This window comes from Xiphias gladius, chromosome 5, assembly GCF_016859285.1.
Source record: "Xiphias gladius isolate SHS-SW01 ecotype Sanya breed wild chromosome 5, ASM1685928v1, whole genome shotgun sequence".
NCBI lineage: Eukaryota > Metazoa > Chordata > Actinopteri > Istiophoriformes > Xiphiidae > Xiphias > Xiphias gladius.
The window spans coordinates 18,897,645-18,924,416 of record NC_053404.1 but is presented as its reverse complement, the minus strand read 5'-3'; the positions used below and the strand labels follow the sequence as shown (position 1 = coordinate 18,924,416).

The window sequence follows — 26,772 nt, the reverse complement described above, 5'->3', positions numbered from 1 at the left end:
CACGCTCAACCCTCGACTGCTCCACCGGCGTGCCAACATGCGACCGCGGGTGAATCGGCCTGCCGGGGAAAAACAACACGCCCGTGACCGACGTTTCCGCGAAAAAGTTTGAGAAAAACCGAAAGAAAAAGACAAAACGAGGAAACAACATCGGCGCGCATGTGCTTATGCATGTTCTAATTCACTATTCAATTAAGACTCAATTAGCCTTTAATCCCCATTACCAGTTCAGAGAGAGACGAGCAGTGAAGGAATGAATGAGTAAGTGTCTCCTCGGGGAGGAAGGAAGAACAGAATAGAAAATGAAAGACTGCAGAGATATAGGAGGCTCGGGGCAGTTTCTGATAACAAAAGTACTAATTAGTCTTGCTAAATGATTTATAGAAATCAGAATAGTGTGTGTGTGTGTGTTCGTGTGTGCGGAAGGTGGAGAAAATGAATGGAGCCCTTTGAAAGCGTGCCCATTTTTGCCGGGATATTTTCTGCACTTACAGAAACGAGGGGAGGGGGGAAAAAAAATCCTCCGGGGGGTTTTGAAAAAACTGCGGCCCAACAAATAGCCTTATACACTCCGACACACACACACACACAGGCAACACAAGAAGTGCAGATGGGGGAAGTAGTATAGGCAGCACAAAGGAGAGCACCTCTCACGCTTTTTACTGTCGACAGGCCGCGCACTTCATTTGACCTCAGGGTTGTCCATCTGTGCATCAAAGAGAGATGTATGGACGCAGAGTTGGTCAAGGGCAGGTATTCATGAATAAGGCTCCTCTCTCTGCATTCATACGCCTCCGAACCCGCCCACCCTCCTTCTTCTTCCACCCCTCCCATCCCCCAGTCCATCTGTTTTGGTGGAGGCCATCCATTAATAAAGAGTCTGTCCTTTCATTTCTATTTCCCTCCTTCTGTATTATTTATTTACCCATCTATCCGCAGTTACGCTGAACAGATACGGTTGCTGGACTGGGATCCGGCAGATCCACCTTCTTCTTGGGTGAAAGCTGCGGAAAAACCTTGGCTTCATTTCGTCGAAACATCTCTCCTACAAGTTATGTTCCAAACATGGAAAAAAAATGATAATCCACTGAGATTTATAACGAGTCTAAACTGCCACAGCAGCGCTTAGTTCAGGCCCTGTTCGGCAGCTCCCCTGATTCAAATGAGGGCAATCTGCCAAGCGGAGGTGTTACAGCGGCTGAGTCGGTTCAAAAGCAGGAAAACCGTCCCGATTCGAGGATTTTTTTACACTCCACAAAGGATTCGGATGTGGTGTGGAGTAGGCTCGGTTCAGGATTTTAAAAAAAAACAAAAAAAACACTGACTGAACATGAAACTTTCAGTTAAAGAACAAATGTTCTCGACTACCAGATTGGAGCTAAATGGATGGTTTTTTTTGCAAAACACTGTCATTTCTCATTTCAACTGGCCTCAGTGTCACCATTTCCACCATCTGAATCTCCATCTCCTTCTATCTTATCATTTTATCCATCTATCTTTATTTTCCTCCCTGCTATTTCTGTGTATCTATTTTCTACATCTTCCCGGTGGTCAGCAGCATTCATCATTTCCAAATGTCATGTGGACATTAGCTCCTGAGGCCAGGCAGGATGCTGTAAGTGGGGGGGGGGGGGAGTCACTGGGCGGGGCACAGGCAGAGAAATATAGAGAAGTCGTCTTCATGGCCTCTTCGAGTAGCAAGATTTGATTACAGTTACAGCCCAGAAACGGAGAAGACAGATGCAGATAAAGAGCGTGCCCACTCTGCTCCTGAAAAAAAACTCTGCCAGAAAAAAAAAAAAAAAAAAAAGATTAAGAGCGAGGCAGCCACAAGGTTGACAAAGAAAAACTGGGAGAGGGGCCGACGACTCCAGCAGCGGCTGAGGAAAACCAGGTTTGCTAAAAAGCCAGGGTGTGATATCTGAGAAGAGCCACTGTTACCTTTCAGAGAGCTAAATTTAATCTGTGTGATCACTGGGCCCATCTGCAATCTGTACGCCACCTCCAAAAAAAGGGCTTGAAGGCATGTTCCCCTGCCCTCTGTTGGACAGAAGCAGAACTGCAGGGCTGGGCAGTGTCAGTCTGAACCTGCGGGATGGAGATTGTAGTTTGTGTGCGTGTTCGTGTGGGTTGGGTGGGTTTTTCTCCCATAGGGGAAAAATCATTTCTGGACCTTTACCCCCAGAGAGCAGGTTGAGTCAAACACGGACAAGAGAGGCCTCCGCACACTTAGATCCAATTCCTAGTATCTAATAATAAAGCCAAGCTTTCGCCCGGTAAACTCACTCTCATCGGGACAAATGTTTGATAAAAGGGAGACAGGGCTTATAACAGCATCGAATAGAGCAAACCCTGTGTTTTGTAATTTAGCTCGCAATTGCACCTCCCAAGGTCCAAAGTACACGCGAAACCCCCGCAAACACAAGGCATCGACAAAACAGGGTAATTCAGCACAGAAGGCAAACAGGAAACCAAAGTCAGAAGTAATAATGGGGAGGGAAATATTGCACAAACATTGGGAAAGCAATGGAAAAGTGGAGTTTCCTCAACCCCTCGAACACATCAGTAAAATCCACATGTCAACCCACAGGCTGTGTCTATTCCGCGAAGGTCAAGATATGACCGTTGCACTAATCGGTATTTTTATAGCATAGTAACAGTGGATTAAAATCCTTGTGCAATGTGAAAGCGATCGCTTGTAGTGAAGAGAATTATCACCCAACTCTGCAGTTCCCCTCAGATCTAAGGAGTGTCCTGGCTTTTAGCCGCTGAAGAGGCAAATGCCCCCTCCCCCCCAGGAGTTGGCGGAGACCAAAAGCAGCACTGGAATTACATTCGTTACGTGGCCAAAACACGACGCCAGACGAATGACAGTGCTGCGCTTTGTCGGCTGGACATGTTGGCAATCGTGAGGTGGGTTTGCCAATTCCTGCGACCTATCTATGCCCCCCCCCCCCCGGGACTTGATTTACTAATGTGTGCAGACTGGTGGGGCTGTGTTTAACAGGGACCGGATCCAGGTGACAAATCAGTGGTTTAATCACCTCAGGTGTCACTTTTACACTGGCCACTACCGTAGATCCACCCCCCCCCACAATTCGATGAGGTGAGGGCAGTAGCTCATTATTAACTGCTGAACCGATGTTGCCTAAATCTACTCATAACTTACTCACAATACTCTAAACTTTTTTTTGCGGAAAAACCATCTCAGAAACGAATTGTAAAAAGAAGTTGAGTATTTTCTATATTTCTTATATCATATCTGGAGGGAATCTTTAAACATCAACAACAGTGGAAACAAGTCTGTAATGTTACACTGATTTCACATTTAGCGTAGTAATGGCTACAGTTGTCCTTTGCGATTGATAACGTGCTCTGTCTATCTAACAATATGTATATCAATAATCTTCAAAGACACGCATCATGCACGACAAGCTACAATAGCTCCATCCCACGGGGCAATGGTGCAGATCCACAGGTCAAAGTTCAACTTGACGTTTGTGATGACAGCAAAATTCCATATAAATGAATGTAAAAGATTTTGCCAAGTGTTTTCAGGAGACTTTCCCACAAATCTCTCTGAAAACGTACACTTAAAAAGGCCCCAAGATATGTGAACAGATGGCAGTACACACACAGTATATCCCCACGCCTATTGTTTTTACTGTGTACTCTGTCCTTTACTTTACTATTCCATCTAATTTTGAAAAGAAAATAATGATTGTATTTATTTTTTATTTTCTATTTAAATTTTGATAAGTTACTTGGATTATTCCCGTGTGTTTTAAACAGATGTGAAAAAAAAAAAAATCGGAAATTTTGCCGTTTTAAATGTTATAACCAGGCCTTAAATAATGATAATGAATGTCAGTGTAAGTAAGTATGGCTGTCAGGGGTCTTGATGCATGACGTTGCTTACACATCTAGTAAAAGATCTCTTCTCATTATCATCCATCTCACTTACACCCTCCCTTTTTCTCTCTTAATCCCCCCCACACACACACACACACGCACACATACTCACACACACACACACACCCCACCCAAACTGGACTGTTGTTTCTAATTGGTGTGTATTCATGAGACTGCCTCTGGTGTTGCCACAGATACTAGTCATTAATGTTACCCCCTGCCTGGCACTGTGACACAGAGTGAGAGACGCTCAAACACACACACACACACACACACACACACACACACACACACACACACAAACAAGCAAAGTGTCAGGTTCAAGAGTCTCTTGTATGAGCAACAGGCGATAGGTTGCCATGGGAACGGATCACATAATTGAATGAGATATGATGTGTGCGTTTAATAGCCTGTCTGGAGGTAAATCAATAAATGGACATGCCTTCAGATGCAATCCCAGTCTCTTTATGCCTTTCTGTCCTCCATCCATCAGCACCCTCCATCCACTGTCTGCCACCTCGCTTCGCTTCTCTCTCTCACACACACACACACACACACACACACACACACACACACACACACACACACACACACACACACACACGCTTAACACAGCAGATTTACAAGGTGAAGGAACAGCGTAATGTCTCAAGAGTTTTATTGGAACCCCGACGACAAGAAGCACAACCAAAAAAAAACAAACCAAAAAACAAACAAACAGACACAGTGAACCATGATCACAACATACAGGTACAAATTGGTACTAGAACAATGGCAGTTATAATCCATCGCATGACATAAAAAAAGGTGTATCACGAAAAACATCTCCAGATGGTAAAATGTAAATAAAGAGCCTAAAATTTTCTAACAGACAGTCAGTTCAGTTTATTTAAACTGTGCACTCCTATTACAGTACTGGGTTATTAGAGTGATCTTATTGTGCAGTGCTGAAACAATCAGTCGATTAAGCAATTGGTAGACTGACAAAGATTGATCGCCAGAAATGCTGTTAATCAATAAATCGTTAAAGTCATTTATCATGGTGAAATACTATTTTCGGCCTCCCAGAATTTGAGGATTTTGCTTTCTTTTCACTATTTTACATTATTGCAAACTGCATATCTTTGGGTTTTAAAAAGCTGGTTAGGAAAAAGATGACATCTGAAGACATCAACTGGGAAATTAGGATTTTTCACTATTTGACACTGACATTTATAGATAAATTAGATTTTTAGATCTTTTAGATGAAAAGTTTTTAGAATAAAAGATTATTTGTGTCAAATAATCAACAGATTAATCGGTAATGCAAATAACTGCTAGCAGTAATATCCAGTTTCGTTTTTTGCATAAAGTCCCTATGAAAGTTCAAGTTTCAAACTACTACTAAATCAGGTTACACCATTAAAACTTGAAATGCCTTACGTGGTTAAGACATCGACAATAAACATCTGAATCAAACATGTAAATAGCAAGCGACGGTAGCGCCATCAGCTGTTACATAACTTCTGAAATAAACAGTTTTAGGGGACCAAACAGTCTATCATAGCGAGACGACAATCCTTTGTAAAGGTAGGTACGACTTTGTGTCATTAACATTTGCATACATGAAGATATGTGTTTCAGAACTAGTGCTACTCGTGTCATTTCCAGTGAGAGGGAAGTGCCGACCATGCAAGCAAAGTGACGTTTAGTCGGCCACGTGGGCTAATGTTACAGGCATCGCGTTTTGTGATCTGAGGTATATCGTGTTATTTTTGTGAAATGTAGTTTAAAATCTTCCGGGTTAGCATCATTACTAAACAGCATTTCGTCGAGTCTCGGCTCAGACATGTCGACCACATTACCTTTTTTTCAGTCTTCCGTCTTAATCGGGCCCTGAGTTAGCGGGGCTAACGTCAGCTTTGTCAGTTAAGCTAGCTAGTTCCGTTAGCTACGTAACGGTTACACCTGGCGGTTAAATGGGTGTAAATATTTAGCGACAACTAATCTCTACATAACAACTAGTTTGTTTGGTGCGACCCATTTTAAATCGAGAGGTTCGCAGATCTCCACTTAGTAAAAACACCATAACTAGGCTAAGTTGTAATTTAGGAAGAGATCGTGCAGCCAGTTTCTGTAGGACCCATAGTTCAGTAGCTCCCAAGACAAACTGATAGATGAGAGGTTTTGGTTAAAATCAAGACCGAGAGTGATTCAAAAAGCAGAATTACAAAAGTTAGTCAATTAAATGTGGAGAAAAAAAACAAAACAACAACGGCGAAAATCATTTAAATACATAAAACAAAAGCTGAACAGTGGATTTATGAATAAACAATATTTCAGAAGACAGATCCTTGTCATTTTCTGACTAACTTGTTAAATCCGCTTTGTGTAAATACTCCCAGTAATCCCAGAGCAACATCAAATGCCACGCGAAGCTGACGCGCGAGTGCACCTCCGCAGTGCAGCTCAGTACCAGAGACGGACGGACGGACGGAGAGAGCGGATCCCTGTTTGAGGGCCTGCAATCACGCGGGTTCGTTCGCCCCGGGCTGAGCTGCAGCAGAATGAATATCAACGCCCGACACAAGAGTGAGACTGAAACAACGAGGAACAGGAAAACCAAGACGGGGCCGAGGGTTTATCCAAGGAGAGCCCACACACACACAGAACACACACACACACACACACACACACGAAACACAAAACCTACCCTACTTTGGGCAGTTTAACCTATTAAGTCTTAAAAATTTACCAGCTGTGGTTGATGTCATTTTATCTGTTGAACTGCTTTGCAAAGTAAATAATTAGAACAAAGGCTTTTCACAATTATTTCAAGAAAAAAATAAGGGAAACAAGAAAAATAATAAAAACTTAAAGACTTGATTTTTTTGTATTATTTTTTTTACATTATTTGCTCGTATTTATGCTCAAACCTGAATTAATCTGTGGCTTGGTGTGCTGGGAATTCAACGACGAGGCTGCTAATGAATATAAGCAGATGTTGACCTGATTTCCTATTTCTGCTTCCCACAGTTATCGTAACATCTGGAATATATGTTCCCGTGTAAAAAAAAAAAAAAAATTAATTATATTTACAGTCATTGTACTGTTACCTTAATGTATAAATTCTTTATTCCCATATGAAAGGCTCCAGCTCTATCTAGTCACACTGACAGTGCATATATACTGTACGTGTTCTGTTGTAAAAAGTTGCAGTTTTTACCAGAACAGCCTCCAATATTTATTCAAATATTTATATAATCCATAAACTATGGTCCTTGACAAATGACTCTGGTCATAATTTATGCAGTAACTGCACCATATGCAGTAGATGTACCTCTGAAAAAAACATTACAATTACAATTTTCTTGAAGTAACAATATCCAATTAAAAACAGTTTCAGTCCCTAACATGTGGATGAGTTGAGGTTCATATTTATTCTAATTCTTTCATTGCTTCCACGTCATGTAAACTAAGTTCAGCATTGTCAGCCCTCTCAGCAGGCGTCCTGCCGACAGCTCGGGCCAGGCTCAGGGTCAAGGCTGAGGTCAGAGGTCACCACACCCGACAGGACTGTGCTCCTCGGTTCATAACTGACGGCTCGGGACAGCTGAACACTTTCCGAAACTCTTCATAGTTACTCATTGCTCCGATAACTCTGCGGGGCGACAACGATGGCAAAGGTCAGGTTGTAAGGGGCCGTGCCCGTGCATTCGTCGGTGTGTGCTGGAGTGCGTGCTCACCTGTATTTCGGCGGACTGTGGGCCCCAGTCTGGATCTGGTCCCTGGCTGCTTCCGGTCTGTACGAGTTACATCTCACCTGCAGAGTACAAACACATTGGATCCAAGTTCCAACCTCTAGTCGCAACGTTGTGAAGCACTTCATCGGCGAAAAACCCTCAAATGGATCATATACGTCAGAGCTTGCTGGTTGGCGGCAGTCACGGGGAGGCCCCCAGCGGAACAGTATTATAAAACCAACATAATTATCCGAGGGAGCAGCAGACCGAGCGGATAAACGTGGGGATATACGGTATGTATGAACTGCCTAGTAAAGAAAAACTGCTGCAGCACAGGTCAAATGATCTGTTTGACCTCGCTCGCAGCCTTCCCCTCAGCGACGGTTCAGGACCCAAATGGAGCACTATCAGCGAGGTAACACTGCGGCAGCGGTGATGGCCGGTCTATGTTTTATCTTTGATCATTTTCTGAACCACGGACACAACTGGGAAACGCCAGCGGAGTTCAGGAACTGCAACAGGGATTCCGCCCCGGACACGCAAAGCTACGGCACCGACGGCGAAAATAGCGCGCGTATGCCCGTTCTTACGTGTGCATAGCTCAGGAAGAACAGCTGGTTGTTGTTCAGTCTGACTCCGGGCAGCAGGGGCTCCTCCACACCACCTCTGCTCTCAGCTACCCACCGCCTGTATGCCTACACGCAAAACAGGAGACAGAAAACAAAAAAAAGGTTTTCTCACCTGGACTTCTTTCTTTCTCACAGAGGACATTTTGAGTGGTGTAATACAGGCTGAACTACTAGCAACCACAGGCATAACTACTAAACAAACGCACAGGTGAAATTAATGGGCGTTTCAGTGGCCGAGCACCGGTATTCATGCTGGCCTCAGCCTCAGTAAGCTGGCCGGCTCACTGGCCCAGCTAAATGCGGTAAAAATCTTCATTAAAAGGCTGTTGGTTGCACAGACGCAGTAGAGACAGAAAATCCAACAGACCGTACCCTGAACGCTTCTCGTATTCCTCCATTGTCTGCTATGTTCTCTGCCAGAGTCCTCTTACCCCGCACCTAACAGAACAAAACATCCAAAAAGCACAAATTCTTTTACCAGCTATTTACAAAATCTGTGATAATAAAAGTTGAGTATTTAAAACTTAGTTAAATAATGCATTTTTGTTTTTTTTTATCTCAATCTCTACTGTTGTAGTTGCAGATTGAAACTCCGGCTTTTTACATTCAGGCCCGCTTCCTCCCAGTGGTAGCCATTATACTGGTCTATCATACACTGGGTCTTCTCATTGAAGGCGGTTACAGACGAGTTGCTCCACCAATGGTCAAGGTTTCCGTTCTTGTCATACTTGCGACCTGTTCAGAAAAGGCATCACACAATCACACGATCATATAATCTAGCGGAGACTACGCACGAAATATCTGTAGCACTTTTTGACAAGGCGCCATTTATAAAGTGTTTATAGACTGAAGTCGACGGCTTTACTATGCTTCATCGGTCAGTTCTGAATATAGCTGAAATGATTATTTGATTAATCGCTTAGTCGATCGAAAGAGAAATTTTGATAATTGATTCATCGTTTCAGTCATTTTTCAAATAAAAACTGTGGAAAAGGAGCCAAATAATTACAGATTATATATGGAGGTTTTCTCATTAATGTCTTATATCTAAAGAGTTTTAGTAAATGATTTTTTTTAAAATCATTAATAAAGTCATTAATTAAAGCGTATGAGCCCTTTATAAACGGTGCCTTATCAGAGAGCAGTAAAGGAAAATTTCTTATTTTATTGTAGATGTTGTCTGAGGTCATTATCAGCGGCCAGTATTTACCGTTATTGTCAAAGCCGTGTGTCAATTCATGTCCGACTATCACCCCGATGGCACCGTAACTTAAAGATCTGGAAACCGACACACCAAGGGGATGAGGTTTAGTCATGTGGAATGAGTCACGCCAGCATTTACAACAACTACCTTTTGGGAACAAAATCCATTTTTAAGAAAACAAACTGGATGAACTCGTGAACTGAACGAATAAACCGTGTAAAAGGTATTGTTCGACCATCTAACTGACAGTTAGCAAGCAGTTGGCTAACTCAGAGGAGCTTCTTTCCTCCTTAAATCACCCTTTATTGAATAAAACGACGTACAATACTGACAACAAAATGCCGCGGAGGGGTAAAACCACACAGTAGAGAGAAAATAGCAAGGAAGCTCGGGAAGCTCGGGAAGCTGCCGTGACCGGCTAGAACTAGCCCGCTCCTGGCTGGCAGCCATTGGTCCATTAGCTACTCTACTTCACCAGCTGGCCCTGCAAGCAAGTCACCGAGTTTCCAGGATTGAACAATTTGTAAAGATCCACAAATAAATGTCACTTTCTGGTTTGACAGTGCCTTCGGTGAAGAAATTCAGGCTATTTCTGTTAACCAAGCGAAGAGATTTGCTTGAACTTCCGTTTGGAAAATGACAACTTTAAAAAATTACTTGTGAAAGGACTGTAAATAATTTTGGTATCTGGATGACAAAATAATTACACTTCTCATTCTGAATTCTACAAAATTTGATTTACCTTTCATTATAAACTGAGATATTAGGGAAATATTTCACATCTATAGAATTTAAAACAATAGAGCGCTGATGTGAAACTGGTTTGATATTAAACTTATTAAAAAGATATAAAAGAAAAGCGTTCTATTATATAAAAGAAACGTATTTCTAATGACGTACTGCAATTTCAAAGCCTGTATGAAATAATGCCGAGATCCACACGGCTCCCGAGTAAATCTTTAGATGCCATTTCTTTGTGTGTCACCGTTCTTTTACCTCACCTCGGATACTCTTTTCCCCAGAAGAAGGGTTTCTGAAGCTCTCCGGCGGGAAATCCTAAATGAGAGGGATCAAAGTAGTTTTCGGTTTTTTGTGTGTGTCTACAGCTCTGTCCAGACAGGAGTTATCGAAATAACTCGGGTACGGCACAGCGTCGTCCTGTCTGGACAGAACTTCAGAAATCAGTCAGTTAAACGTGACGTCAAGTGTTGGCGCCTCGGCGATCAATCATACACTGCATCTTACTGATTTGATTCGTGGAAGAACTGTAGAAGGCATTCACAGTCGTTGGGTTCGTAAACCACCTGAAACACAAAGGCACACACACACATTATGGCATTTCAACGAGGAAGTAAAACACACACACGCAAAAATAACACAGCGAGTTGACACAAAGTGGGTTTCCATCCAAATTCCAACCAAGTCTGGAGAATATCAGCAAAGGAAAATACGATTAAATGCGTGTTTCCATTCACTACCATTATGCGAATGTCGGCAGTTGGTGGCGCTAATTCCCCAGTCAGATGCCATTAAACCAGTGCCGAAGAAGAGGGCGCGCTAGGATGATGTACTTCGAAAGAGCTTTTCCTCAAACCTCGGGTGGTGGAAAAAAATAAAAAAATGTAGAAAACGTGACATTTCTGTCTGTTGATGTATTAACTTGAAGAACGCTACATTTTCCTCATCGCTCCACACAGATCTGCTTTCGTCTGCCGCTGTTTTTAGTCTCTAGAGTGGAGCAGAAGCTCCAGTGGACATTTAAGTCACATGCTTCCTGTACGTCATGATTTATTCACCAAATCCGCTTCTGTTGCACTTTGTCGCATTTTGCTTTCAATGACACGACAACTTTTCCACCTCAGCCGATGCGTGAACACTTTTTTGTGCTATTTCAAGATTTTTTTCGGATTCCCGGCATTTTCCTTCTCCGGGTTTCTTTTTAAAGAGCAAACTGAAGATGCGCGTAGACGCAGGTGGACGGGAACCCACCGACAGATTAGTCCCGCTACTCACTCTGTGCGCGGCACGCTCTTTCGAAGCCAGCCGATATCGGATTTGGCGATGAACTTCAGCGTCTGCATCACGTTACCGTAGTAGTCCGTCTCTTTGAACTGTAGCTAAAACACACACACAAAAAAATGCAACTTCAAACAGTTAGATCCTGCAATTTTAAAAAAAAAACAAAAGAACCCCAAACTTAAGCTAAAGTGTGCAAACATTTCATCAGAAAAGGAAATTTTGTTTCCATCTTTTGTTCTTTTTTACTGTTAAGATTTTAAAAATATAAATTGGTGCTCTGTTATTTTCTTTCCAAAAACTGCTGCATCTTAAACAAACTGAATGACTTCTAGTCACATTTATGGGTGAAGAACGGAAAAACCACAAAGACCAGAATAACAAAAAGAAAAACAAAAAGCGGGATGTTTTTTTTTTTTTGCCCACTTATTTTTGAATCTTATTCATCTCCCCCCTCCGGGCCATTATTCATTTCTGATCCGACACTGTACCCCCTTCTGTGCAAAAGAAGCCAAACAAACCTCCTGTAGATCTTCACTGAGGTAGGTGTCATTCAGAATAAACTCGGGGTAGCCAACCTTCGCCAGGACCGCGTGAGCCTGGAGAGACAGCAGCGGCAGAGTGAACGTTAGGGGCGGCTTAAGCAGACTGTGACACAAGCAGGAACATTTATTCAGAGTAGCTGTACCGATGTACCGATGAACAACATAGCTGCTGATCAGCGCAACGAAGAATCTACTGATCACGGTGGCTCTATTTAGCACACTCGATAAAATGAGATCCACCAGCAAAATCCACAGACGTCGAAGTTGCGTCCACCTTGGGACAATCTTCTGCTTAATCAAAACTTTTACATAAAGAAAAAAGAACCAAAGGACTATGGGTAATGAGAAAGGGGTCGCTAGTAGTAACAAACCCCACAGAGAATTAGCTCATTGTGGGGATTTTTGCATGTATTCTTTCAGGTTGATTTTCTCGCTAAAACCTCTCTGCACAGTGTCACCCCCCAAAATCCAGATAACGGACAACAGGGAATTATTACTGCACACTCGGGCCAGGGACCTGCAGACCTTTTTTCGCCCTGGGTTTTTCCTCTCGGGCTACACACGGTATCTTCCCTGTCGTTTTGCAGGGTGCGTTTACTCCGGGGCACCTCCACCGTCTCTGCTTTACTTCGGGTAAATAATCACTGAGCCACATTTTTTATTTCCAGTTAATATTCTCCTAGAAAGACGCGGGAATGGAGCATCAAAGAAATACGCAAAGCATATATTTAGTTTAGTTAAGTGGTTTAGTTAATAACAATACAGAGTTGTATGTAACTGGGATTCCTATTTATATGTCTTTTCTCTGCTGCCCCCAAGTGGTAAAAAAAAGTACTTAATGCCAAGATGAAAGCATTTTGTTTTTGTTTTTTTAAATTAGGGAGAACACAATTTACAGTTGAGATGAAAAAAGTTGTGCCGCAAGAACTGGTGTACGTTTTGTTAAGGAGGAAGCAGACTGTAAAGAAAACACGGGAAGGGTGTGATGACTGCTATTTAAGCTATCCGCTTGTTCTTGCCTTTTCCACGGCCCTCTTCTTTGTCGGCTGATCCATCCAGTCGTTCTCTTTCTCAAGCATGTCGATGAACGCCCAGCGGATGCCCCTGATCAGCTCTTCCATCTGAGACGCGCGCACAGATTAACGTGCGACACGGGAGGGGGGGAAGGGATTAAAAGTTAGGACAACTGGGACAGGAAACATACACAGGAAAGTGACACTAAAGCAAGCACGCCGAGGCCTGGTTGTATGTCTGTCTTTGTGAGGGCCAATTCGAGTTTTAGACCTTGGGAGCGAGGACATTATTAGATAGTGAGGACATTTTTGGTCGGGCCTCACCTTGGGACAGACCTTCAAAAGGCATTGGGAATGTATTGTGTCAGCGAGGGTCATCGCAAAGACAGAAGTACAAGCATTTGTGATTCCACAGCACTACAAGTCCGTTTACAAAAAAAAGTGTGCCTGTAATAGTGTGATAAAAAAAGTGCTCAGTGTACCAAGCCAAACAAACACACACACACACACACACACACACACTCACACAGACCTGGACTGATGCAGATGACACAACATTAAATTAAAATCATCTGTGACACACAGACAAAATACACTGGATACGCACATCTGTTACACAGATTAAACACAAATTAAACACTCGACCCCAGACTTAAGACGTGATGTCACGTCGGTCACACACACACACACACAAAACATATGCGCACCATGTGTTTCTTGTCCTCCTGGAAGTGTGTGTTGACAAATAGGCGCCCGGTGGCATAAACCAGCGAGTTCTCGACGTAGTTCACACACTTGTCCCAGCGCGGGGTTAGAGAGGTGGTTCCCGTGGTTACCTGGAGGGGATGCGAGAGACGGGAGGTGACTTCGTCCGTTTCCAAACTTTCATCATTCAAGCGCCGTTTTCTCAGCCTCGGTGTCGGGACCCCACAGCGGGTCACTTTAGGCGGGGGATTTTTGAAACTGATGTTTATATTTGAAAATTTTTAAATTCAAATGAATGGCTTGAAATCTACAGTCTATCATTATGTGTATTTATGGTATGCTGTAAGATGCATCTGGAGCTCCCTCGGCGGCCTTACAAAACAGAAAACCATAGTACCCGAGATCACGTAACTGTCCCAGCTCTTTAATAACTGTCATGCGAATGTTGGCAACTAAAAACAGGGTTTTGACAAAAGTTAAGAAGCCTTAGATTAGAGTTCACACCAGAGTTGGCAGATTTTAGGCTTTCCTCATTTAAAATAAAAAAAAGGAAAGAAGCTTTAATATTGAAATCAGACTGTCTCTCAATTCCATATTACATGGTAATTCAAAGCAGGTTTTGAGTGCGTAATGTATTCACAACGGAAAAGTGACAGTATGTGCACCCTCAGTATGCTGAATTTTTGAGTTTGCTGATGAATGAGCCCCTATTGAATATTTTAAACCTCATCTAAAAATCCTGTTTATTGTCAAAGGCATTAACTGAGCCCTGGTTTGTTCTTAGTCTCTAACCAAATTTACTTGTCTTTGATTCAAAGACTAATTCAAACGATCTTCGTCCTCTTTTCTGTGACTGAAGAAGCATTCGTAATGCTGCTTTTAAAAAAAGGTCTGTACATAAACTCTCACTTATTGATTTGCAATGCACAATGTGCAAAAGAAAATGAGGAGCTCCCTGCAGCTCCTACATATTAAAAGAAAACGTGAATGTTGATGAAATAGCTTCAGAGAGAGCTCAGAGGGTTAATTAAAAAAAAAAAAAAACATTCCTTAATTTTGGATTCTCTTAATTTTAGCATGCAGCCTCGTTCAAAAATCCCAGGTTTGGTTAATATCCTTTGGCTCGTATCTTGCACTATTCCTGGTAGGTATAAAACGGCACAGTGCTTCCAAGTACCCCCTTCCTTTGAGGAAAATTTGAACCAGGCACCTATAAACAAAGACATTCTTTCAGTGCTGTTTCAAAGCCTCGTTTGCAACGCCAGGGATGAAAATCTAGTAGGAAAATACTGAGTCATAGGCCTAAATGTAATAAAAATGAATCATATCGAGTCTAAATTTCCTTTACCAAACTCCTTCAGGTTGTTAGACCCCAAATTCATGTACCTGCAAGAAATAAACTCTTCAAGAAACAAGAAAAACAAGCTGGTTTTAAGTTGCTTTACAGTGATTTTTTTTTTTCTTTTACCTAATTCACTGGGTTTTTTTTTCGAGGGGTCTTTTTTGCCTCTCGACCCACAGAGGAGCATTTAATTCCGCAGTTTCTGTGAAGACTGTAAAAATGACCAAATGAGGGCGGGGATTTTCGGAAGGTGCTTTCTGTGCCTACCCGAGCGTAGTCGAGGTATCTGTAGAGGAAGCGACGACTCAGAGTGGTGATCCTGGAAAAAATGGTCCTCCACTGTACGTAGTTGGCTACAGTCCTGAAGAGAGAGAGAGAGAGAGAGGACAATTAATTAAAAGTCTACATGTATATTACTTAATACTTATTATACGCTATAATATACTTATAATGAGAGACAAGAGCCTCAAGCCCCAGCGTGTGTTCATCTCTCTGCGTGTTAGCTGTTCGTATACGTGTGTGTATGTGTGTGTGTGTGTGTGTGTGTGCGCGTGTGCCTGTGTCCTGGACCTGGGGTCCGTGGTGTTAATGAGCTTGAAAAGTTCCTTGAAGTACTGCGGGGCTCGGACGATGACGGACTCGGAGGGGGAGATGGACCGCGCCGGGTCGCTTTTAGACTCCACCACAGCTTGTACAAAACCCAGCCAGTCGAACTGTAGACCCGGGGACGAGGAGACAGATAGAGGTTAATGGGTTTTTTTATATAACATGGAGGAATTAAAAAAAAAAAAAAATTAAAATAAGGACCCACTAAAAAGCAACTTTTCCAATTATTTTGCGATTTCTTTATTTTTTTCAACAGAACCCGTGTTTTTTTGGCAGAAGAAAAAACACTGTACCTAATTATTCGGGATCAAATCATCACTTGTTGTCAAACAAACTGCATCGTATCCATCAAATGGGATGCAGACTGATGATACAGCTGAGCCACGTGGGCCTAATGTGTAATCTATTTCTAGTGCTGCGTTGGGTCACTCACCTGCAGACTCAAATGTTTACTTTTCTGTAGCCGCGTGCCCAAAAATTGGTCCAACCCCTTTGAAATATCTCCACAACTACTGGACGGACTTACATGGAGTTTTTTTTCGCTACAGACGTTCACAGGCCCCAGCGGATGAAGCCTAGAGTAAACCCCCCGACTTTTCCACCTAGCAACACCCTGACGCAGATATTTGTTTGGCGTGAAATATCTAGACAAACACTACAGCTAATATGAGATCATTTTCACTCCAAGAACTTGCAATAATTGCACAGGTTGTCTCCTTTCACAGTGATGGTTTCAGGTGTAGAGAAGCACTGAAAACGCTTGAGACTGATCGATCTTTTTGCAGTTTAAAGATCCATATCAGCCTGATGTGTGATTCATTTTAAATTCTTTTCTGTCTGTCCTTTTATAAAAATCGATACCACTCTTTCAAACTGTGTACACTCCATTTGAGAACTGATAAGACAAATAAACACGGAGGAGATCTGTTATAATGCCTACAGGGTTTTTTTGAATATAGAATAAATACTTTGGTTGGCTGTCCTACATGGAGACGGTGGTATGCTTTTGAGAAAAAGGGAAGATATTAATAGATTTGATCTTCCCATTTTAATTTTCCTTTTGTTGTCTGTGTGTCTGTATGCATTTGAAGTACCTGTGGTATGGAGCGCTGCAGGCGAGAGATTGTGTATCTGTTGTACATGTTCTCACTGGTGCGGTTTTCATAGGGGATCAGGATCTGCAGACGCAACGAGCAATGTTACACTGACTTGACTAATTCAAAAATTATGCATTAAATAATCTCCCTTTATACTGTCGGTGAAGTTGATGAATCGATTACACATTTCATGGTTAATAATGTTGGGTTTTTAAATTAGCTCCAGAGCCACGGAGGCCCCCCCCCCGAAATCATTCCCAACAAATGAAAGCGGGCTTGTGTTTATCCGACGGGACGTCTTTACATGAGCCAGCTTGGTCTCGAAGGCGAGAGCCTTTTCCATCTGAGTCAGCGCTGCTTTCTCCGGAGCGCCCAGCATGACGGCCGTATCCACCATCAGACTGAGCAAGGCCGCACGGTACTGGAGAGAGAGGGAGGGAGGCAGAAAAAGGGCAAAAAGACAAACGTCATTCATTCTTTCGTTGCTGTAAGCTACTGTCACTACCGCCACCGAACATCGGATGCCATCAGACATCGGGGGCTTAACAGCCACACTCATATACTACTGTGCCCCTATATCAGTATGTGTAATTTATTAGTATTGCTTTTTTTTTGTTGTTTGTTTTTTTATAAATACCTTTTTTAAAATACGCTGCGGCAGAAAAATATTCATTGATTGATTATACCCTTTATAGCCTAAGCAGAGTTCAAACGCTTGTCTCCCAACACACTTAAGAGAAGTGTACTTATTGTATAGATAAGTCAGCACCACCTTCTGTTATAGCACCACTTATAAAGGGTTTGTAAGCTGTAATGGATTTATTAGTGTTCAATAAATCATTTACCACTTTATGGCTCAGTTATGGGCAATTAATAAGAGCAACTTTGTGGTTGCCCGATTGTGGGAGACCCCTCCAATGGACTGTTTGACCACCTATTCTCTGGAAAAGGACAGCAGGACACCTGGACCAAAATCAATGCGGTTATAAAACGATTATTAACATTTACAGCTGCGGGCCTGATGGATTGCAGAACCCTTCGTTGATGATTTATAGGCAATTACAGTTGCCGGTGAAGAACTTGGCCAATGGCTCATCAGAAATTGAAAAACCCGAGACGCCGTACGAATGTCATACCAGCATTTATAACTACAAACCATTAGAAGGCGTGAGATCCTAAGCACATATTGATGGTTTACCAACATTTCTTAACCGCGGTATTACTCAACAGCAGAAATACTACCAAAACATTTTGTCTCGGCAGCGCACAGCGATGCGAGAGAGGCAACAGAGGGGGAACTAATAAAAACAGCTCGTACCATCAACTGTTCAAAAAGCGGTTCCGATAAATCTAATACGAAAATACGTTTACAAACTATACACAACAGAAAGAATACAAAGAAAATACTAACTACAAAGAAAGGGCGCGATGTTAGATCGGAAGTATCACCCAAGGGTGATTACTCATGGATCACTCATCAAGAACGGCTTCTCTTTGAATTGTACTGAGCAATGTTAACTATATAGCAGTTTTCTTGGACAATGAAAACAATACACTGAGCAAAAAAAAAAAAAAAGTCATAGTAAAAATGAAAGAGTAACGGAAAACAAATTTATGTGTGTGTTTCATCTGATTAAATAATGACCTGGAGGTTGTATTTGGAGTCAGGAGCCATTATATCAACTGTTAGCTTCCGTCTGGAACCTCAAGTAGAGCTTTTTCTCATAACCTAATGAAGACCCTTGTACATACAGTATGTGGGTAATGTGTGTTCTGTACGGTGGAGGGAACAATGCTGATAGGGACGGTGCACTAACAGCAAGATAGTGAACAAGTAGTCAACTTTGGAAAATGTTGAGGGTGGAGAGGAGCTCTCGCTCTGCTATAAAAACCCAGCATTAACCGCTCATATTTCAAGTGGCCTAAATTCCTTTCTGCTAGAGTTTATCAGTCAGGCAGGAGTGAAGTAGCGGCTGCAGGGAGAGGAGTTTTTTTCGATGAAATATGCAGCAGAGACTCACCGCCAAGGCAGAGGAAGTGTTGGTGATGTAGTCTTCCCTGGAGGGCAGGGACAAGGAGGCCTGGTCGAGCTACGTAAAGACAGAGAGCTCAGGTTAGCCTCTGCTGCTCTTCGGGGCTTCTCTATCTTGTAACTGCAGCTGATGATGATCAGAAAAATGTCACCGGGCAAAGGGGCAGAGTCCGTGTATACCTCTACAGTATGCGTACGCTTCATTAGAGATTTCTTTTTGCCAAACATAAAAAAAGTTTGTGCAACATTTCTCACATTCTTTGGTAGCAATTTACTTTGTCTCCCTATTTAGTCTTTATAAGCACATTATTAACATTTATTAAGTGGTTTATACGCACTATACGTTTATTAATGAACAGTTTAAGGAAGCTCTTACGTCTCAGATATAAGTTAGTATCAACTCATGTATAGTAGGTCACTATAATGTAGCTGTAAGCATTAGGACCACATTCATACTAAATGAATGAATGGACACATTCACCGACAACAAACCAACAGCTCCAGTGTGTAACGAGTAGTAGCATCTAACAGCACAATATACTGATCTCGAATAAATATGGAGAGCCTACAGATATTGTCCCAGGAGATATCCAATCCAGTGGAAATCAGATAAATATATACACGAAGCCTCGCGAGCATTGTCCAATCAAGACGGAATCACTTTATGTATCTGTTTATGTCAGTTAAAACACTGTACATCTGTCAGTTCATAAATATTCTGTGATAATACGAGGATTTTTAGGATTTTATTTTATTATTTCCTCCTACCACGTTTTAGAAATATGTTTAGATTATTATCAGAAAAGGTGTTTAATAACGGCTCCATCCTCAATTTTATCAAATCTAATTATGGTTAAAAAAAAAACAAAAACGTTTGTCGCAATCATGAAATAAAAGGGCCGTCAAAAAATAAAATGAATTTTGTTTTCCACCTCGTCCAGTAAGTTCGCTGGCTGTGAACCCTCAGCTACATGAGCCACAATCGGAATGTGGACCGAGTGGACTAATGGTGGGCAAGAAATGGCACCATACACAAAACACGGGACTGGATCTTCACGGTAGCTTGTCCGTTGAAGTGCACCGTACATTTTGTTGCAATTACATGCTTGTTTTTTGTTAAATACACATTGTCGTTGGTGGTGGAGAACTAAAAATTTCAAAACGTTGTAGTTGCCTTGAAACAGCAACGGGGAAGGTTTTCAGTAGGGTGCCTGCCCCCTGATCTGTACAGAAACTGAGGTGGGAAAAATGACAGCTTGTGGTTTACTGGTGGGGGGGGGGTTTGTGTTGGACTAACAAGCCTATTTTCCAAAATGTCAAACTATCCCCTTTTAGAGCGGCAACAATTACTCGACTGACAGAAAATTAATTAGCAACTACCTGGATAATCGATTAATCATCGAAGTCTTATTTCAAGCAAAAAAAATCCCAGAAATTTGATGGTGCTAGCTTCCCAAATTTGAAGCTTTTAAGCGTTGATCAGGTTAAACTAAATATCTTTGAGTTTCTGAATGCTGGTCGAACAAAAAAAAGCTGTTAGAGGACATCACTCTGGGCTTTATGAATTACGATGTTCATTTTTCATTATTTTAAAGACTAAAAAATAGCGGGCTGATTAATCGATAATCAAAATTTCCATCAGTTGCAGCCCTAATCCCTTGAAAAAAAAGTTAATGTCAAATCTAAACGTGAAAAACATGCGTCCACGCACAAACAATTACAAAAGTGAACTGTGGAAATCAGACCTTGATGATGTAGTGTGAGGAGTTTTTGTCGTCAGGGGAGACGTACAGGCGAATCAGGACGCTCTTACTGTGCTGGTTCCTCATCTCAGCCAGGGTCTTCAGGAGGCTCCACTCACCTGCCGACCACTGGTACTCCCCGCCGAGCCCATCCCCCACAACAGGCCACCGAAACTCTGGCTGTTTGAGCGTTTTCAGCATCGGTTTAGCGTCCACCTTCTCCAGCATGGCTTTATAAACAGACACACAAACCTTAAGAGACTGGAATTTAGATCAGCAATTGTTTTTTTTACTTTATTGATTTTTACTATTTAAGTTTATATTGTTATTTCTCTACCTTTGTGATAATGGTGCTATTTTCTTCTTTCACGCAGTGTATCTTATTGCTTTTGATGCTGCATTGACCTAGGTCTGCCATGGGGATCAATAAAAAGCTCATCTTATCCTATTTTACATTATCACTGTGAGTTTGTGTGCGCTCTTGACTCACACTATCTTTGCGAGGACCCGTTTAAGACACGCAAAGCGGGGGCGCACTTTTGGGATCGCGAGGGCGCTTTGGCCAGTCCCGAGTTACGCACTCGGGGCCTAGGCATCCCCTCCCAATTGGGGATTGGGGTAAGAGTTGGGGGTAAGCATTCAGTGTTTGGGGTCAAGGTTTGCGCAAGTCCCCAGGGATATGAATGTGCATCAATGCAATGTTCCCCTAAGAAACAAAACCAAGTTCATGTGTGTGTTGGACTCACTCTCATTCATACAGGAGCGGTAGAGGATCTTAGCTTTGGTCACTGCCTCCAGTTCATCAGGGTCGGACGGAGCTTCCAGTAACTCTGACAAGACACAACAGTTTGGGTCATAACTAAACGTTCTAATAATGATCTTTTGTTAAATAAAAATATTTTGTTCAAACATAAGTATGTTTTTTGTGTTCTTCTACCTTTTGAAGACTATAGGCTACACTGAGTAATACGAGACTGATATGTAAAAAAATATTCCTATTTAATGTCCTTAGGTGGCCTTACTTTTATCTAAACCTGTCTTCTATATCACTGGTAAATTTAGGATGTCTGTTTACAGCTGCAAGAGCTCAGTATCGTGTTTGTTTTTATATTTGAAGATCTAAATGACGTTGATTTTGTGGGCATACCGAAAGGTGTTGCAGACCTCCTCTGGTTAGAGGGTTTTTCCTGGCTGAGAGCCTGTAGCCTTTATACTGTACGTACGGTGTTTGTGTGGTGCCGTTTATCCGTGTATACTTGATGAGGGTCTGAGGACTGAAACGTAATTAATAAAGTGCGTACAAGTGATGGAAGGTGTGCGGGATTCTCTCTTTTCTTCCCGATCAAGAGTTTTTGATCCTACGCTTTTGTCACCAAGACTTTCAGAACTTTTCTGAAATAGCTTTGTGAAATAAAACTGACACAAGCGTAGTCTTGCTTTGAAAATAGGTTGAGGTTGAAAAATCACCTTTTTCATTTTTTCTGCAAACACATCCAACGCAATATCCTGACAAATTTGAAGAGCTAAATTAAATTCTAAGTCTTCCGTAATAAAGAGTGCCTTTGACCTTGTTGCTTAAATTCCTATTTCCAAAGAGCTCACTTCTTCGCCATTTCCTCTCATGTGTGTCCCAGTAGAGCCCCCCCCTTTTCTGCCTTTGTGATAGAACATTTTGAGTCTTTTAAGCCAGCTGTTCGTCAACCGTCATCTAGGTTGATGAACTCGGGCGTCGACGGGAAATTTTGTAGATAAAAGCAAACCTTTGAGTTGGATGTCGACATGCTGCCTCAGCCAGGGGTAGATGCCATATGAGGAGGAATCTTCAGGGATCGGGTTCTCCTTCAGCCAACCTCCACAGGAAAAACTATAGAAGTCCTCGCAGGGGTTAACAGACCGATCCATTTTACTTAAAATAGACCCCGCTACAGGAGGGGAGGAGATAAGAAATAGTCCCAATAATAACAATTAAGCTCTAGACATGTAAGTCAAAACTGAAATATCTCAAACAATAGTGGAAGCTCGAGGTAACTGTTTGCCTCCACTCTTTACCTGCTTCAATGCATTCTGGGGTCAGACAGAACTCCTCCTGGCTGGATTTCTGAGAGACTGAGGGAGAAGAAAGGAGTTGAGGGTGAAGGGTGACAACTGAAATGTAAAAATCACCCTGCGTCTCAAGACAGTAGTGCTATTTTGTAGAAAACGTCGGTTGCATGCATGTCTATATATACCGCCCCGAACCACATAAATGTACGGCCTGCTGGTGACACAATCAGCTTCTCAGCGGAAACTCGACCACGGAGAGTTTATGTGCAGGTCAACAAAAGACACGTAACCACAGAAATCTTGGACAAGGTGGACAATCAGCACTGGTTCCTTCTTATTCTGCCAGTGGGACTGCATGACAACTCAGCAAACTCCAGCTGCTGATGAAAATTTCCCCTGAGCCCACAGTGGCATATTCACACTGCACCAGACCCAAAAATGCGGAGTATAAAATGATGACAGATGAAAGAGAAGCGGCGAATTCTCACATTTGAGAGGCTGAAACCAGGCGAGACTTGTAGTGCTTTGTCATTCAGCTCTTGTTGGAAGCTCCAGAAAAAAAAAAGCTGGCAACCAGAGCTGGTGTTAGAATCGTTTTATCAAAAACAACGTGATTGCGTTTTCTCCACAATTTTGCCAGTAAAATGCAAAATGGAGGAAAAGTAAAAACATTCTTTAGAAAGCTCAAAAGAAAGAAACAACAGTAAAATATGAGCACGATTCGTATGTGGGAACATATAGCTTTCAGTAAGTCTAACAATTTCAGCTGTAACTCCTTGCACCGAAGCCATGGACACAGAGGTGTAAGGGTGCTACTTTTATCAACGGGCTGAAGGAAAACAGTATTTTCATATTGTGTCCTTGAAAAGGCTGCAATATCAGTCATTTTCTGTCTTATTTTTAACATGCAAACTATCAATGACTGAAGCATTGTTGGGAGAGAACAGAAAGTGTCCGATAATCATACTTTCATGCAGCTCAAAACGATATCGGTTATCTGGGGGAAGTGCGACGAGGGACATTCACTCAATCCACTCTTTATCAAAATGGGACGACTACAGACCAAAGTGCAGTTGATACAGCTGGAGAGCACTCGGACAGTGTAAACAGATAAAAAACAAAACAGAAAAGCTCGAGTACTGTCTGAAACACACGAGTTTAACTTGACTGCCGGCTGTAATTGCTTCACCCACTTCTATTCCGGGCACTCAGAACACCCCAAATAGACTGAATAAGCCACCCATTGCTTATGCTACTCGCAGTGTAACCGCAGGTTTACCCATTCACTTCCCTTCCTAGAGGGTGAACCAAAGCGTGCCCCTCTAGCCTCCCGGCAGAAACCGCCGTTATGCGACGCGGCTCCGAGGGCAAGCGGAGGTAGCGCAAGCCCGTGGGGTGAGCTAACAGATTTAGAAACCAAATTTCCACTGTGAACAAGTGAGGGGAGTGTTACGGCACTGTGCCGCAGGCTCTGACCCCTGAGGTTGACCGGGCTTGTTGTCTAGTTGGAGCTGCTCGTGAGGGGTTGCTCAATCCTGTGCCCCACTTATAGTTAACATGCCCACACTCGCACAGCTTCGACCCAGCGCGACCGCTTGGCCTGCAACAACCTCAACAGCCCTTTCTGACCGCTCCTTCAGACACACACACACACAGACACACACACACACAGATGTCTGAGGCTCCAGTGTCACTGGTATGTTCATTGCTGAGATGCCAAAAGGGCCAGTGACAAAAAAAAAAACACACATGTACATAAACACACTTTTAAAAGTCACTCTCTAAACTCAAAAAAAAAAAAAAAAAAAAAAAATTAAAGCAACCACTTGGCCTTCCTGTGTTCAGTCATTCGCATGGTTGGAGACTAGTGGAGGGTTTCCATTAGAGTGGGTGTGTGGTAGTGCAAACATAGGCCCATACCGTAATTACACTTCATCGCCACCATAAGACCTTCGGCTTCCCTCATTAACAAAAAACAAAAAAAAAACAATGCTTACCCCATCCCAGACACACACATGCACCCCGCCCAGCCACGACCATCCTCACGACCACGCACTTCCTCATGCAGCCGTCTGCATGAGGAAGGTTTGGGAAAATACACCTCTTCCCTTACTAGCAGGAGAGTTGGATGAGAAGGTGCGTCCCGCTCTCACGTCCGTATGCTAAAGTGTGTAAGCTAGAGCCGGGAGAAGGTTAGCATTGCTCTGTCCAAAGATTAGCACCTCCATTGAGTTGTACTATTAAGTTATAAGCCTTTTTAAGCCTTTTTTTTTGTGAACTTGTGTCCCATAATTAAGATTCCGCTCGACCTTTTGTGATCCAGTTCATTACGCTAAAAGACTAACTCCGAGAAAACGGGGGAAGTTGTAAATGTAGATGTAAACTAACTTAAAAGTATGAATTCAATATGTAAAAGTTGGTTCTTTCTACACTCCTCACTGACGTTTTCTTTTATTGTTTTTAACACTGTCTTGTGTTTCTTTTACAGCCTATGTAAAGTTGTTGTTGAAAGGTGCTATACAAATAAACTTGCCTGGCCCAAGTTCATCATGACAAAGCACTGCAACACTTTCATTTTCTCCTATTTTTAGATGGTATGTCTTTATGTGTAGTACCTCCTTTCTGTTTTTGCCTGTTTTATGGCTGGACTACGGGTGCAAATTGCTGGTTTTACCGTTCCCTGGCACATCTACATTCATGTTTTTGAAAGCGCCAGTGTTAATGAATGCGCACCGCCCCATATAAATAAATAAACAAACACACACACACACACACACACACACAGACCCTATCCACCACAACTCTGGCACACAGTCCCTGCTAATTAATTTCACATTCTGTAGGAAAGAATGCCCACGGTTTGTCAAAACGCAGACTTTCCTCTTTTCACAACGTCCAATTTGACTCCCACAGTGCATTACGGAGAGGCTCTGCATGTGCATGTGGGCGTGTATGAAACCTTATATGAACCAAAAGTAGTTTGACACAAGTTACCCGCGAGCCCTCCACAAAGACCTTTGCTCCCAAGCTCCCAGTGTGCTTGTGTGTATTATTCACAGTCTCCGTGTACTATAATCTGAGGACAGTGTGCCTCCTGTACAATGCATTTGTCCGTGAATTTACTCACGAATTATAAAGCAGGATGCGCAAAAAATGTGTCCGTGTGTGCGAGTTTGTTTCGGTGTGGACTTACCCAGTATGAGTGCAAGCAGCAGAATGGCACAGAGGCACACACACACGGCCAGTGCTATCCTGTAGAGACGAGTGTTGCCTCTCTCTGGTTTAACCCCGCCGCCACCTAAATGTTCCAGCTCCATGACTTACTATATCTCAAACTCACCCACACACTCACCCACCCACACACTCACTCACTCACCCACACACACACTCTAAAAATCTACCTCTCAAGGTGGGGAAGCACTAAAAAAAACACAATGGAAAGCAAAAAAAAAAAAAAGAAATCTGACCAGAAAAAAAGAGAATTTATGGACACAATTAAATCCAAAAGGTTATAGTAACATATTCCTGAAATTAAAAAAATAAATAAATAAAATCAATTTATTCACTTTCCCAAACTGTCTGTGTTTCTCTGCTGCTATCTGTCTATCTGTAGCTACTCTAACTTCACTCCAGCTCTTCAAACTGTTCCTCCCTCCCTCCTTGATCCCTCCTCCTCTCCTCCCTCCCTCCCTCTCCTCGCTTCGTCTTTCTAGGAAACAAGGGACCAGGCTTCCCAGTGCTGAAAAGAAGCCATCTATTATCAAAAAAAAAAAAAAAAAAATGGCAAAAACCAGAACATTATCTGCGTTTGTGTCTGCGTAGAATTAGTGGCCGCAGGACCTCGTTAGCGGCGAATGTGTGCGGGTGAAATGTGTTTATGTGTGTGTGTGTGTGTCTAATATCATGTACAAAACAGCAGGGTGTTCTGCTCGAAACATTTATCAGATCAGACAGCCAGTAGACCAGAACAAAATTAGATTCATACACACACACACACACACACACACACACACACACAGAGGGAACTGATTAAAATCCATTAATCTGACGATGACGATGACTTTGCTGCCTGTAAAAACTCATCAGTGTTTTCTGCCACAGTGCATCAATAGTTTCTCCGAGGAGACAGTGGCAGGGATGATAATAACACCGCAGCTCCTGATT

The 26,772-nt window shown here is 42.5% G+C and overlaps 1 protein-coding gene across 2 annotated transcripts; it reads right to left on the bottom strand.

Annotated features, from left to right (window-relative positions):
• Positions 1–4,598: 4,598 nt before the first annotated feature.
• Positions 4,599–25,950, bottom strand: phex (phosphate regulating endopeptidase homolog, X-linked). Of its 2 annotated transcripts, none has more exons than XM_040127411.1 (22): positions 25,802–25,950; positions 22,615–22,671; positions 22,326–22,487; positions 21,312–21,395; positions 20,569–20,795; positions 18,813–18,881; positions 17,096–17,212; positions 16,789–16,872; positions 15,659–15,801; positions 15,356–15,449; positions 13,749–13,877; positions 13,048–13,149; positions 12,005–12,082; positions 11,481–11,584; positions 10,713–10,771; positions 10,469–10,523; positions 9,474–9,541; positions 8,868–8,998; positions 8,636–8,701; positions 8,225–8,329; positions 7,638–7,714; positions 4,599–7,552 (listed from the first exon to the last, which is right to left on the bottom strand). In XM_040127411.1, exons 1-22 carry the CDS (start codon positions 25,923–25,925, stop codon positions 7,450–7,452), a joined length of 2,238 nt encoding a protein of 745 aa, XP_039983345.1. In that variant the 5' UTR covers positions 25,926–25,950; the 3' UTR covers positions 4,599–7,449. The 2 variants fall into 2 exon arrangements, with proteins under 2 accessions (XP_039983345.1, XP_039983346.1); XM_040127412.1 differs by lacking the exon at positions 25,802–25,950 and adding an exon at positions 24,606–24,648.
• Positions 25,951–26,772: the final 822 nt, after the last annotated feature.

Excerpts from the sequence above, each read along its gene's own strand:
- phex (XM_040127411.1), bottom strand. The coding sequence starts at position 25,925 with ATGGAGCTGGAACATTTAGGTGGCGGCGGGGTTAAACCAGAGAGAGGC. Across the intron at positions 15,802-16,788 it reads TGCAGCGCTCCATACCACAG|TTCGACTGGCTGGGTTTTGT; the intron begins GTACTTCAAATG and ends CCGGGTCTACAG. Across the intron at positions 9,542-10,468 it reads TGGGGAAAAGAGTATCCGAG|ATCTTTAAGTTACGGTGCCA; the intron begins GTGAGGTAAAAG and ends GTCGGTTTCCAG.